The 14597-nt window shown below is 35.4% G+C and overlaps 3 protein-coding genes and 1 long non-coding RNA gene across 4 annotated transcripts; 2 read left to right on the forward strand and 2 right to left on the reverse strand.

The window, feature by feature from the left end:
* The first annotated feature begins 139 nt into the window (after positions 1-139).
* On the forward strand, positions 140-1563 carry LOC9327680 (AP2/ERF and B3 domain-containing transcription factor At1g51120). The gene has a single exon (XM_002891572.2). It carries the CDS (start codon positions 465-467, stop codon positions 1530-1532), a length of 1068 nt encoding a protein of 355 aa, XP_002891618.2. The 5' UTR covers positions 140-464; the 3' UTR covers positions 1533-1563.
* Positions 1564-1687: 124 nt separating this feature from the next.
* LOC9327681 (non-structural maintenance of chromosomes element 4 homolog A) lies at positions 1688-4193 on the reverse strand. Its single transcript, XM_002894249.2, has 7 exons — positions 3830-4193; positions 3659-3739; positions 3181-3433; positions 2994-3084; positions 2385-2601; positions 2209-2300; positions 1688-2125 (listed from the first exon to the last, which is right to left on the reverse strand). Exons 1-7 carry the CDS (start codon positions 4059-4061, stop codon positions 1871-1873), a joined length of 1221 nt encoding a protein of 406 aa, XP_002894295.1. The 5' UTR covers positions 4062-4193; the 3' UTR covers positions 1688-1870.
* An 816-nt stretch (positions 4194-5009) lies between these two features.
* LOC110224383 lies at positions 5010-6372 on the forward strand. Its single transcript, XR_002329000.1, has 2 exons — positions 5010-5234; positions 5412-6372. It is a non-coding gene; the product is annotated as an uncharacterized LOC110224383 (long non-coding RNA).
* Positions 6373-11207: 4835 nt separating this feature from the next.
* LOC9327682 (transcription factor bHLH122) lies at positions 11208-13579 on the reverse strand. The gene is made up of 6 exons (XM_021014015.1): positions 12858-13579; positions 12257-12549; positions 11999-12154; positions 11832-11897; positions 11679-11747; positions 11208-11590 (listed from the first exon to the last, which is right to left on the reverse strand). The coding sequence occupies exons 1-6, from the start codon at positions 13363-13365 to the stop codon at positions 11546-11548; spliced, it is 1137 nt and encodes a 378-aa protein (XP_020869674.1). The 5' UTR covers positions 13366-13579; the 3' UTR covers positions 11208-11545.
* Between the last annotated feature and the right edge of the window lie 1018 nt (positions 13580-14597).

A 14597-nucleotide genomic window follows, 5' to 3' on the forward strand; every position in this document is an offset into this window, starting at 1 on the left:
AAAAACAAGAAACCACATGAGAATGATGATATAATTTTCGCTACTAATGTCTAAATTTAGACAAAATTAACATTAAGAAAAGTTTACTTTTTGTCTTAATCATAAGAAAATTCACTGAATATTTCTTTCTACAGAGAAAATACGAATATCTCACTAACAAAGGAAACTTACCACTAACAGCTTCTGGTGACATAATTACTCTGTAAATTCCCATTTTTTCACCGAGAGAAAACTAGAAAAAAACAACAAAAAATGGAAACTGTAACATTCTAAAAGATTCATTGTTAACAAAAACAACAGAGAAACATAATACTGATTTTCCAGGATTTACTCCCTCAAATCTCTCCTTCAAATACTCTTCCTAATTTCTTCTGTTTTTATTTTGCTTGTTTCCTGCGAAGATCTCTCTCTCTTCCTCTGTCTCTTGTTTTTTTTTTCTTTCTCTTGATTTTTGTTTTTTGTTTATGGATATGGACAAGATGAGCTATGAAGCCAAGACAACGACAGAGACTTCAGGCTCAAGTGACTCTGTCTTGCACATCACGAAACGCATGAAACCTACTTTGGTTACGACGACGACCATAAAACCTGCCTTGTCCAACACGACGAAATACAAAGGAGTGGTTCAGCAGCAGAACGGTCATTGGGGTGCTCAGATTTACGCAGAACACAAACGGATTTGGCTTGGAACTTTCAAATCCGCTCCTGAAGCCGCTGCGGCTTACGATAGCGCATCGATTAAGCTTCGAAGCTTTGACGCTAACTCGCACAGGAACTTCCCTTGGTCTGATTTTACGGTTCATGAACCGGACTTTCAAGAGTGCTACTCAACAGAAGCTGTGTTGAACATGATCAGAGACGGTTCTTACCAGCACAAGTTCAGAGATTTTCTTAGAATCCGGTCTCAGATTGTCGCTAACATCAACATCGTTGGTTCAAAACAAGTCCGAGGAGGAGAAGGAGGAGCTCAAGAATCGAACAAGTGTTTCTCGTGCACACAGCTTTTTCAGAAGGAACTGACACCGAGCGATGTAGGGAAACTGAATAGGCTTGTGATACCTAAGAAGTATGCAGTGAAGTATATGCCTTTCATTAGCGATGATCAAAGCGAGAAAGAGACGAGTGAAGGAGTAGAAGATGTGGAGGTTGTGTTTTATGACAGAGCAATGAGACAATGGAAGTTTAGGTATTGTTACTGGAGAAGTAGCCAGAGCTTTGTCTTCACCAGAGGATGGAATGGTTTCGTGAAGGAGAAGAATCTCAAGGAGAAAGATATTATTGTCTTTTACACTTGCGATGTCCCCAGCAATGTGAAGACATTAGAAGGCCAAAGCAAGAACTTCTTGATGATTGATGTTCATTACTTTTCAGGCAACGGTTTCAACCTTCCCGAGGAAGTAAACAAGACGGTTCACGAGAGTTCTGATGAAGAAATGAAAACAGAAACCCTCTTTAGCTCGAAGTTAGAAGAAGAAACCAAATCAGAGGAGAAGAAAGGAGGGTTTATGTTGTTTGGTGTTAGGATCCAATAGCTACTTGGTTCTTAGGGATTTTTATTATAACCTAATTAGAGTTTGTTTTTTTATTTTGTTTTTGCTTTTGTATTACATAGTTTCTTGATTTACAAACTCAATGCTTTGATTTTGATATCTAACATTAATTAGATAAAATGTCTCGCTTGAGTAGATTAAAAAGAAGAAGAAAAGCCAAAGAGGCTTTAATGGCTTCTTTTAAGAGTTAAGACAAAGCCACTTAACTGGTAAAACCTACCATGAACAAAACAATCCTAGTGAAGACATTAAGCTAATGTCACAAAATGAAACAGATACAAGAGTTTCAACTCACTACTCTCTCTATACACTCCTTAAGACTAGGTGAGTTTCCGCTTACATCTCCTTCGAGTTTCATCGCCATTGGTGTCAGGAGTATCTTCTACAACAGTTTCTTCTTCTACAACAGTTTCTTCTTGTACAACCAAACCTCGGTTTCTCGACAGTTTTCTTATCGGTGTTGTCTGAGTATCTTGTGTGAAATCTGCTGATGCAGCGGGACAAGAAGATGAAGCGACTGCAGTTTCTCTGTGTGGCATTAACTCCTGGCCCAGTGGCACCATTTCAGACATCAACTGTTTGACATATAATCACACAAAAAAGTCAGACATTTTCAGGAAATAATTTAACAATCGAGATGAGATTCTATTTTATTTACCTTCCAATCTTTGAAATCTAATCTAAACACAAAATGGTTATAAATGACTTCACCCGACATCACCAGAATTGCATCAGGTCCATTTCTCGGCACTGAGGACACATTAGGAGATCAAATATAAGTGAAACGAATTAAATATCAAAACCAGACACAAGAGAATGGACTTGTGATCTTACATGCGAAATGAGAACCACTTTTATCGACAATGATCTCAACTCGTCCATCTTTGGCCAAGAAAGATAGCGCAAACAGATTCTCTACAGTCTGTGCAAATGACCGCCTATTGAGCACCAAATTCTCAAGCCGCACGCGCCTCTTTTTCCCCAAGATGGTAAACATTATTGCCATATTCTTGTCTGTATCAGTTTTCTCTTCTGATTGTGAATCATCTACCTGGTAATTACGTTAAGTACTCAAATCAGCTTGTTTGTTTCTTATTCACATCCTAACTACATAACATTCAGCAAGTTCAAGACAAAGCATCACACATATCTCACAGCGGAAACATTGCAAATCAATCAACATACGAGAGCTTTCAATTTCACTAAGTTTTTTTGTACAATTAAACAGTGCACACAGCATATACAACATTGGATACCATGCAAATGACTCTTAAACACCACTGATCGATCAGGCTGAGATAAGAAAAGCACTCAATGAATCTAGGCAAGGAGTTAAGATGTGCAGTCTCAAAGGAAAATAGGACTACAAGTACGAAATAAGTGGAATCAGTTTGATAATGCTAGTAAACTCAAACAAAATGGGGTCTGCAAAACACTTCTTACCTCATCTGGACGAACGCCTTCACCAGGCTTTGTACGTTTTCTGTTAGCTGCCCTTTTCCTTTGCTTCAGTTCAGTATCCATAGGTCCCAACCTGGTAGCAAAACAGGCAAATAAACCTTTGTTTAGACAGAATATACTCAATTATAGCAAAGCAAGTCAATATAGAGTAGTTATTATGAGAACTCACATTGTGGAACAACCACATGATACTAAAACAGTAGAACAGACAGCAAACCCAAGATCCTTCCACTTTAAAGATACTTGGGCAGTTTCATCAGTATCAATTCCCAAAGAACCTTGACCAAACCCACTGACCAAAGCATTAACAAACTCAGCCGGAGAAACACCATGAGCAGACTGAGACTTCACCGATGACATTACGGTGTTTGCTATATCAAGAAGTGCCTCTGCGTCTGCAATCTGTTCCCTAGGCTTCCGAACTACAGAAGAAATTGTAACCAAACCAAAAAAGGAAGTCTTTTCATTAGTCTCTGGTTCAATATAGTTAAAGAACATCTCCGACTCATAAAACTCCTCAACAAAAGAGCTGCATTTACGTCGTTTTCGCGAAATGCGACAAAAATTACTGAAGAAGGAGGTACTATTGCAATATTTTTTCGAGATCAAAGACATCAAAATTCACAATGTTAAAGCAAGAAATTTACCCTGTTTGTGCAAGTTTTCAACTTCATTAATAATTCTGGAGAATTTGTCAGAGTCAATCTTCATCAAATCATCTTTAGAATCTGCAAAACAAAAAGAAAAAAAAAACTCTAAAATTAAAAAGAATCAATGGACATAAGTAATAAAGAGTGAGTAAGAGACTGAAATGGTACCGTTGATTTCGTTTTGAAGAGAGAGATACTTAGATCTGAGAATTCTCCGATCAGAAATTCCTTGTTCTTCTTCCTGAGTCGGAGGAGGCTCGTCGGGTCGTACGAAGCCAGCTCCGGCTTTTCTCTGTTTCTCCTTCTTCACAGACCTCAACCGCTCCGGCTCTTCGTCTGCTTCTCTTTTGCCGCCGCTGCCGCCGGGGGCTTCTGATTCTCGCTTCACCGTCTTCCTCATGATGATTCCAGAATTATCGAACAAGGAGAGATGTAGAAGAAGCGAAACGAAGAAGAAGAAGTGGAAGAAATTGAAAACCCTAACGGCAGATTGAATTTGGGGATTTTTTTGAGGGAAAAAGGAAGAAAGAGAAAATTCGATGATTTTTCCCGCCGAGCCCATAAAATAAACAATTAGCAATTCCAATTAACTCGTGCTCGCGAAGCTTGGGCCGAATCAAGTTGTTTTTCTTTTTTTGTAAAACTTTTTTTATTATTTGAACTTTTCAAACTTTTTACAAAATAATTTTAGGCGAATAAACAAGGAAATTGATAAAATATCCGAAAATTTCAGGAGTTACGTGGATTTTTCTTTCCGAATTTAGCTACAAAATGTTTAGGAGGAAACCCATTTCTCGTTTAATTATTTAATTGGTCAAAATATTCTAGAATATTGGATCATGATTGTAACAAAAATAAAAAAAATTGTTGCAATAATAAAAAAAAATACTAGATCATGATTCATACTATAGTAAGGGTTAAATTTTATTTAGTACAAAATTTATATATTATATATTTTAAAATAAAGTTTTGATATATATTATTTAAAATAAACTTGTTCCATTATTCAAGACCAAGTAGTAGATCCGAACTCAATCCGGAGGCAAATTCGCAAAGCAATGGACTTCGAATTCGCCGATATTAGTAGATCGGACGATCTGATATGCCTCTGTCCACCATCATGATCCAATCTCGTTTGTCTATGTGTTGTTTACCGGAAAAAGTTTCCAATTTTGTAACTGTGAATTCGTTTTTCCAAGCTCAAACCCAATTCGGGATGGGCCTTAATATTAATAATATAAAAAAAATTTAAAAAATTATAAAGCCATAATAAATACATCGAGAAAATATACAAAATTGCAATAAACAAAAACGAAAAATGGAAAAGAGATGAAGAAATCACATCAAAGATCCAATTGGTCAAAGAGGAATATGGGTTTTAAGCCCAAATTAGAATCAAAGCCCAAGAGAGAAAAATCAAAACAAATGAAAAGAACGCCCCTAGGTTGCTTGAGTTTGTCCTCCTCCTCCTCCGCCTGTAAGAACCTCCTCATCCACATCGACCAACATTTAGTGTAAAAGATTGTTCTAAGGAAATAAATCGATTAACGATTTGATGCGATCATTTCATGAGGTACACTCACTGTAATTTATCTTTTGTCATTTGTGATTTTAGTTTGACGAGATTTTTATGTTTTGATTATTAATAAGATAACAATACTTAGGAATGTCGATAGAGAGAATTTGTAGAGTGCTAAAATTTCCATTTCCTTAAACCGACTTGACTTTTTTTTTTTTTTGCGATTCCTAGCTCAGCTCGTGTGTATGAAGCCTCAATTGTCTGTTGATCAATTGGAAACAAGACAATGTTGTTGAAAAGACATCGCTCCAGTGAAAACGAAACAGTAAAAAGACATCGTCGCTCCAGTGAGGAATTGCTTCCACACGATGTTGTAGAGCTCATCCTTGAGAGGCTTCCTGTGAAATCTCTCATATGTGTATTTTGATGGGTGAGTATGACTACCCGAATCCTAAGCTTGGATTTGGCAAAGATAAATTTACGGGCACATACAAGCCGGTTTGGTTGTATAATTCAACCGAATTTGGACTAGAAAACGTTACCACTTGTGAAGTTTTCGATTTTAGCACAAACGCTTGGAGGTACGTTCTCCCTGCTTCTCCCTATCGGATTAATGATGTCAATTTTCCCGTGTATTTTGATGGGTCTCTTTATTGGCTCACCCTTTGCGAAGAGACCAAGCTGTTATCTTTCGATCTGCACACTGAAATTTTTCAAGTCATCTGTAAAGCTCCCTTTACCCCCGCAAGTGACATTTTCAGCCATAGCAACCGCATCATGTGCATCCTCGACAACCGCTTGTGCGTATCTGAGAACAATGGTGCAACCCAAGTGATATGGTCGTTGGATTCTTCAGGCCTCAACAAGACATGGAAGATATTGTGTTCGATAGATTTCACAAAAACTGTTTCTTGGTTTGGGGACAAACCCTTGTTCCCTGTGAAACCTATAGAAATTCTGGACGACGATAAGTTATTGGTTGGACAACATGGTTACTTGGTGCTGCATGATCTCCATGCCAAATCTTATGATTTACTCGTTGATCGCGAAACCACCCTTGGATATCATGTGTCTTATTTCCAAAGTTTATTCTCTGTTTTACCAAATTCAATTATTTGTACTGATGAACTGTTGTAACAATTTAACATTTTCTGCATTTTGATTTAACAATGATTTTCTTCTAGTTCTGAAAGGTCAAGTTTTTTCTTTCTTTCTTTGGCTTCTTGTTAAGTATGGATTTGTTAGCTACTTGATCGTATCTTCTGGTTTGGTTGTTTGAGTATATGATTGTGTTTTGCTTGTGAATATGATGATGATGATGATGAGGATAGGTTAGTATTCACAAGTTGCTTTTGGAGTCCAAATTTAGGACGATTAAGAAAGACGAGGCGGATTTATTCTTTGTGCCAGCTTATGTTAAATCTGTGAGAATGTGTGAGCATGTTGAGAATGTGTGAGAATGTTGGGAGGTCTTAATGACAAGGAGATTAATCAGACCTATGTCAAGGTTAACGAAATCATCACTCACTGATTCAAATTGTTTATGCTGATGTTTTATTTTGTTGTTTCGAATTACAATGATAAATTGTTCTCTGATTCACTAGGTTTTTCCAAAGATCTGGTCGTCGCGATCATATATTTGTTTTTCCAAGTTATACAAATTGTTATTCTTATGTGGAACTTGATCGATGAACTGTATCGTTGTTTCGATGAACTGTATCGTTGTGTGCTATATTTAACATTAGTTATCTTTGTTATACTAACGTAGTGGTGCTGGAGCTCACTTGTTTAGATCCTGGTCAACATTTATCAACCACTCTATTATCCTCACTCCCGAGATACTTAGCGTGCTCTGTTATCCTCACTCCCAAGTTACTTAGCTTGCTTGCTGTTGAGGAGTTTCATTTGGTTGCGAGTAACCAAATGGTCTATGTGCCTATTTATGGAATCATTGAGCTAGGTTCTTAGAGTTTGTTTTACAGAAACATGAATGCTTCAATGATTGTGGATGCAGGCTGACCGGAGTGACAAGAAAGACACAACTGCCTTCAATATAATCATACCAGGAAACGTCGATGATGCTTTGACTAAAAATGGACAAGCTGATGTTCAGCCTTTGCCTCTGTCAAAGAGGAAGTATTTAGCAAATTATTTAGGTCGTGCGCAAGGGAAGGCTGGTCAGCTTATTTCTTCAAGACATTTTGGCTGCACAGTGCCAGTTTTGTGAATAGAGTCCACTTCAGTAAATGGAGGCCTATGCCTCTGGGTACATATTAGATTCGTAGGTTTTTTTTGTGAACTTAAAACATGTTTGTTCTACATTCCGATATCTCTATACCGAGCCCGAGATAATAAATAGGCCCATTATGGGCTTAGAAGAAGATTTCGTATCCGGCCCAACAATTTACATATGATGAGGGAAAAAGTAAGATGATACTGTTTTATACAAGTTGTTTTAAGAATTTTGATGCATCAAAGCATATGTATATGAAAGAGAGCTGGTTTTCTTGCTTGAAATCCAGAAAAAAAAAATATATGAGATATTCTAATAAAGGAACTGCGCCATTCTTGCGAGCCAAGCAAAAAAAAAAAAAAAGGATTTCTAGTTATACAAAAACACGAGATTTTGGACTTGATTGGTATACCGTAATTTTTACGTTTTCGTCAAATATATACCACTAGTACCAGTCCGTGCTTTGCACGGGAAAACAACAATACCAATAGTATATTTTGTTTTTTTAAAAAAAAAATTTGCAACCATTATACCAATGAAGAATGTCACAAAATACAATTTATTTAGTTTTATTTTATCTTAATACATTGATTGAATATATTACAAATTGCTCTGTAACTCTCAATAGAAATCTTCCTCAACTTCACCCAAATCGTGATATATAGGTGCAAAAATTAAGGAAATTTTCATTATATTTTGAAACAGCCAAATATACAGTAAAAAAGAGAAAGAATAGATGAGGAAGAAAAGCTATACAGAACCATTTTTCTTCTCCAAACCTAACAATAGTAATGATGGAAAAATGAATTACCTTCGTATCAAAACGCTTTTGAAACTTGAACATATAAGATGGTTTCACATTTAAATTCTTTTGCACACTACACCATGGAAGAAGATGTCATGTCATGCCACCCATCTCTCAAATTATTTTTTTTCTTCTTCTTCTTTTGAATTGAAAGCCCCAAAACATTTGCTTTTTTGTTGCTTCTCTATACAAAATTGTTGGCAGAATTCCACGTTCATACAATTGATTCAAGCTGCATCCATTTTGTTTCTATACGATTTTTTCAAACTCGTGTGGTCATTTTGTCGAGCAGCTGGTGTGCATAGAAAGTGTAAGAAGATAGACCAAGTAAAACGCAACAAATCTGGAAACCAAAGCCAAAGATTTAATGACATGCATACCAGCGATTAGGTGGACCGAACGTAGTACGTTGTAGGAAGTTAACATCGTCCATCACATTAGGCATCACAAAAGTCTCAACTTTCATTGTTTACGTCATCCTTTCGATTCTCTGTTATACTATTTAGAAGAAAGAATGGAGGATCTAAGGTTATGAGAAAAGAGAGAAGAAGAAGAAGAAATTATTACATCTGTTTTTACAGAATGGTTTATACGGTTGCCACTGAGATCGTAATTGGGGAGAGAAAAGGAAAAGAATCTTAAGATCGTGGAAAAGAGCAGTTGATATTTATTTCTTTGTCAAAAAAATTCTGTCGTAAATTCTTTTTTTTTTCTATTTAAAAGCAAAGTTTATTTTTTTTTTTTTTAAGTGAAAGGTGAAATTTTGGGACTTAAGCCAAGTGTCAAATGGAGAGAGTTGCAGTTAATAGAGAAGTGACTTGTGAATTATTAGATAAGGATTCATCATAACAAACACACAATAACAAAATGAACAAGTGATTTTCGAATCTACTCCATTCCTTTTAAATTTATAAGTAATTTAGAAAAGAAAAAAATTCATTAAATACTAGTTTAACTTTTTTGAACATGAGTATATATATTGTGATGAAACCAAATTGATGATAACTTTGCAGTTTCTTGATTCAAAATCAGCCTGTTTCGGACAAGTTTTTTTTTTCTTTCTTTCTTTCTTAATTTACTTATACTAATAAAATTGGGTCTCCCAAGAAATTGGACCTATGCAAAATCTTTACAAAACAGAAACATGTAATAAAGAGAACCTCAAAAGCAAAACATCACCTTCGGAGAATGCTCCTAATCTGTTGACGACCTTATATAGAGACATGAACAGTAATTCCGGAGAAAGCAAGACCCATTACTTTGCGGCAGAGACTCCGGCCAGAAACCAAGATCAAAAGTTTTAAGATTTCAACCATGGTTTCCTTCCATCCTCTCGCCAGACCCGCAATGGATCTTCTGATCTGTTCAACGCCACCAACAACAGGCTCTACCGGTGATGGTCCCATGCCTAGCAACCATACACATATGATAGTTGACTTTAACTTCACTAACAAATAACACCACCGTAGTCTAGAGGGAAGATTGCTTGCTCCATATGGTTCTTGTATATTCAAACATCCATGGTTAATCTGATTAACTTAATCACAATCATCAATTTTGGAAAGTATATTATTATCAATTTTTATTTTTTGTGGCCGATATGTGTCATAGGTTTTTGTAAAAAATGTACTTACAATATTATTATTTAGACGTAACATCTTTAACTAAATCTTAAATCTGTAACATTTTATATAAAGTTATATAAACAGTATAAATTCATAACTAAATCAATTTAGTTTATTTGGATCAAAAAGGAATCGTAAAGTTATGTAGTAATGGAAAAAGATAGAATTTGATAATGGACATGTTCGAGCATTTTAGAAGGACACAACAACATTAATATGCGCATTATCGTTTTAGGAATCATATCGTAATACCTTTTTACCTAACGAACCTTTTTGGTATTAGCTGATGATTAACACTTGTAACCTTAAGAAGAAATTTTTACAATATCTTTGTCACGTGTCATCCCCACAACTTAGTGCACCTTCACATGACTGCCTAAAAAAGCAAAGAAAGAAACAAATAAAGACATGGTCCCCAACAATAATTAATGTTGGCAAGATTTTGCCCATCTTTTTTGTTTGGACTAGACTTATGGACTGTGATATATATGCTTCGTCAGGTCAGTTCAAAACAAAAACAAAAATTAAAAGAAATATTATAGATTTTGTTTTGTTCAAAAAATTAGATCTGTTAAAATATAGTAGATAAATAATATGTAAACATTTTTAATAATAATAAAAAAAAAATTTTATCGTCCGGATTTATTATTTATTGCAAATTATGAAAACGGTTACATATACGATTCTACAACGGACAATTTCTTCCGATCCTTATTAGATCCACGACAGATGACACCTCATTCACCTCCTTCTTCATGCTCGATGGACACTTACTTCTCTTCATAGAATCCTGGCGAACGGCTATAATTGTACATCGCTGGAGATCTCCTGCACACTTGCGACCTCTGGATGTAGAAGCATTAATTAACCATTAGTCAACAAATAGGCCAAAGAGACTTCCACTAATAATAATAAATTAGATACTAAAATATAGTAGTAGATAAGATTTGTTGATTTTATACGGGAATATGTGTGAATTCACGAATGAAGTAAACTGTTTTGATGCTTAGCTTAGCAAGTTAAAGTCTAAAATGTTGTTTTTTGGGATTTCAGCTGTATAACAAAGAAGAATGAGTTAGAAAGAGTTTCTATTACTACCACATCTTCCACAAATCTTGGAGACTGGTCTAAACTTCAATTATGAAGAAAAAATTTCTACAAAAAGTTTAATACAACAAACTCTTGATTCTTGAATCATATATCATGTTTCAAACACCTCGTTGTCTCTCTATATGCGAGTAACTTATCATAGTTAGTTGGTCATTTTGCCATTATGGTTATAATAATCTGTTCAAGATTTATTAATTTGTCTATAATATTTTGGTAAAGAACTAAAGACATGGTAGTTGATGGTTCCAACAAAAGAAAATAAACTAATTACCCTGAATTATTTCTTGAGTTGCAACAATAAAAGAAGCTTCTCATTGTACATTACTTCTCTTCTGCATTTTTCTTTAGGTGTAAGAACAACATACAATAGCTTTGGAGTTCGGACCATTACACAAACTTACTTTCTTCCCTACCAAAAAAAGGTTCCAACTTTACAAAACCCTTTTCACCATCATCCACCAAATTTATCTCTGTTCATGATCTCTTCTCTACTTTGCTATCTTCGACTTTTTCTCCAAAGGCCGAATCGATCGATACTTCTATGCACAAATCCCTCCCTGGCTAGCACTCGCGCATACTGCAACTTCTAGTTTCACGCACTAGAACATCTACATCTTGCCCGAGTCTCTTCGAGCGTCTAACCAAAAATCCAAATTTTCGGTTTCTTATAAAGTAAACAAAGGGATTCAGGAGATATTAGTGTAAATTGCAAGCGAGAACATTACCTTCACTTGTTCTTGCAGGTCCTTGATGTACTGAACCGCAAGATCCAACATGTCTGCTGTGTTTGTTTGCTGCATATCAATTGAAGATGATAAATACATTGAGCAAAGAAGATGAAAGTAAGAATATGAGAGAGGAAGATCGAGTAATCTAACCGTGTCCATGTTTGGAACGAGGTCCTGCAGCTTCCTCATTCTTTCACTGATCTTGGTTCTTCTAACCTGCTCCACAACATTTTCGATATATATAAAATCTCTGGAGAAACTAATATGCTACCATGGAAGTAATGACATTGACTATAATGGTAAGGGAAAAGATTTACCCTCTCGGCGATGCTGCGAGGATGAGTTGCACAACCCCGCTTGGCTCTGATCTTACAGGGGATAGAATCTGACAGTAACTGTTCAATATCTGATAAAGACTTGGGCAAACTCATGTGATGTGCCAAAGGGGGACGTCTACTTGCTGAATCCTCATCCTGTTCCCATCGGTACAATCAACCAAACAAGGACCAGCAAGAAACATCACAGACAGGATTTTGGAAATCACAGAAAACCTCTCAATATGAGCTCATTCATACCTTGGTTTTGTATTGATCTAGACCTCCAGATTGAGTCCTTGCAATAGCAGTAAGCTTAGACGAAGCAGACCCTTCATTCCCAAACGAACGATTAAACCCACCGGAAAGTGTCCGAGGAGGCAATCTAGCCGAAAACCCGGGCTTAACATCAACCTCAGAGATCGGACTCATCGCTCTAGAAGTAGGAGGAAGTAACTTGCTTCTAGGAGTAAGAGAAGAAGCTTCAGTAGTACTTGTATTCATCACATTACTTCCTCCAAAACCTCCCATACTTTTCATTACAGCTGCATAAGCTGCAAATTTCCAAGAAAAAAAAAACAGAACAAAAGATTCATATATATTCAAAAAGACTTCACTTTTCAATACTCTTTCTTCACCAAATTTAGTGATTAATTAGTACTAGTTGCAGATAATAATATCTGTAATTAATTGCTAATCAATAGAATCCAATTTACAGAGACCAAAACAAGCAAGTTGCTTTAAATCATTATAGTCCTATCAAAATCGTAAGCATATTCTCAAAAAGTTACCAGAAAAAGTTTCCAGATTAGGAAATAATTTCAAAATTTAACTTCTAAAACTAGAAAGAAAAGACTCAAACCTGTTTCAACATCAATGGAGGAAAATAATCCGGCCGGTGAACTATTATGACGAGCTAGATTATTCACCGGAGTTCGATCATCTTTCTCTCTTGGTCTCTTATTCTGACCTAAACTCCTCGAAACCGAAGCTACATATCCAATCGATTCTTCAGGATTCACTGAAATCTCACCGGAAACAACCTCCATCGTTGTCACAGTCACCGGAATCTCTGTCTCGTCCTCCTCTGTTTTCACTTCCGGAGGTTTCTTCTCTGTTCCGTCACTGTTAAAAGTATGGTGAAGGAAACTATCAACGTTATTGCTTGTGTCGGTGGTTTGTAAAAACCCAGATAAGATTCGCTCAGTTTCAGGACTCGTGGGTCGATCTAAAAACTCTTCGATTGATTCACCGAAACTCGAAAAATACGAACTTGGTGCTGATTGGTAACGAATCAATCCTGAGTTTCTAGGTCTTTGGTGTTGATGATCGTGGAGAAGAAAGTGATGTTGCTGAAATTCTGATTCCATCTTAGTAGCTTTTGAGTTTCTCTCTTCTTTTGTTATTTTTTTTTCTCCGTTTAGAGTACCACCGGAAGTTTCGTTCGCCGGGAGAGGAGGATTTATCCGGCGAGAGATCTCTCTGAGATTTAAATAAATAAAATTAAAAAAGAGAACGTGAGAGAAACTTATGTGTTGTGTGAGAGAGGAGAAGAAGAAACAACAGAGGGCAGGTAGAGATTGGGATTTATTTCAGATTTGACTAATATACCCTTGGTGTCTCTCTTTATTACGAGTGGAGCCCTAGATGCTGACACGTGTAGGCCACGTGGGGACCACGTTAATCTTTTATAATGTTATGTTACAGTAAAAATCATTTTTCTTGCTTCGAAAAATTATGGAAAAGAAAATAGTTTTTTTTCCGATGTGATTATTCATTTTTGCAAATTTGGTATACTTCCAATCTTTATTTGAAAAATTGTTGAGCGCTAATCAAACATTCGGTATAGATCTAGTAATTAATCGTAAAATTGGATATTAATCGAAGATTAGTTTTATGGTTACTTTAATAACTTTAAAACATATTAATTTAATATTATTTTCAAAAATGCAATAGACTTATAAAACTATATTTTTAAGATAAATTTTTATGATTTTTACTACAAATTTATAATTTTTTACTAAAATTTGAACATAAGTTATTGTAAAACATTACAAACTCTCAATTTAAATGATTGAATAACAAAAATAAATCATGATATGTAAAATTAGGCGACGAGTAATCAGATTAGGTGGAAAGTAATCGGATTAGGCGAAAAGTAATCAAACAACTGTTTTCTTTAGAAGATTAGTCATTAATCGAAGTGGATAGAGTAGACTTAGCGATTAAACGGGAAATAATCGAATTAAACGGAAATCTTTAGAATGGGGTTTCTAATCAGTATAAAATCTAATAATTGCTATTAAATGATTTTTCTCGTTTTGCTAAAAAATCCAGCAGCTTTTTTTTTCTATTTTTTGGACTTTATCTTCTTTTTAATTAAATTAATGAATTTTAAGAATCCGCAATTATTGACATGATTCAGAACTTTCAGATTAAAATAAAACGACGACTATATAATTGTGGGAATTAAAGCTGTTGACTTATAAAGCAATAAAAATTGCTGAGAAAAAGGACATATGTCGATATGACGTATATTGAAATGACGGACAACTTAAAAAGAAAAACAAATTATAATATCTATAAGATTAAAATCTTTATA

This window comes from Arabidopsis lyrata, assembly GCF_000004255.2.
Source record: "Arabidopsis lyrata subsp. lyrata unplaced genomic scaffold ARALYscaffold_1, whole genome shotgun sequence".
Classification (NCBI taxonomy): domain Eukaryota; kingdom Viridiplantae; phylum Streptophyta; class Magnoliopsida; order Brassicales; family Brassicaceae; genus Arabidopsis; species Arabidopsis lyrata.

Bases quoted from the DNA above. Each gene is read 5' to 3' on its own strand.
- LOC9327681 (XM_002894249.2), bottom strand. From the start codon at position 4,061: ATGAGGAAGACGGTGAAGCGAGAATCAGAAGCCCCCGGCGGCAGCGGC. The intron at 3,434-3,658 runs GTAAATTTCTTG...TTTCTTCTGTAG, and splicing joins TGAAAACTTGCACAAACAGG to TTCGGAAGCCTAGGGAACAG. The intron at 2,301-2,384 runs GTAAGATCACAA...ATGTGTCCTCAG, and splicing joins AAGTGGTTCTCATTTCGCAT to TGCCGAGAAATGGACCTGAT.
- LOC9327680 (XM_002891572.2), top strand. From the start codon at position 465: ATGGATATGGACAAGATGAGCTATGAAGCCAAGACAACGACAGAGACT.
- LOC9327682 (XM_021014015.1), bottom strand. From the start codon at position 13,365: ATGGAATCAGAATTTCAGCAACATCACTTTCTTCTCCACGATCATCAA. The intron at 11,748-11,831 runs GTTAGATTACTC...ATTGATATGCAG, and splicing joins TCGTTCCAAACATGGACACG to CAAACAAACACAGCAGACAT. The intron at 11,591-11,678 runs GTAATGTTCTCG...ATTTTTGGTTAG, and splicing joins ACCTGCAAGAACAAGTGAAG to ACGCTCGAAGAGACTCGGGC.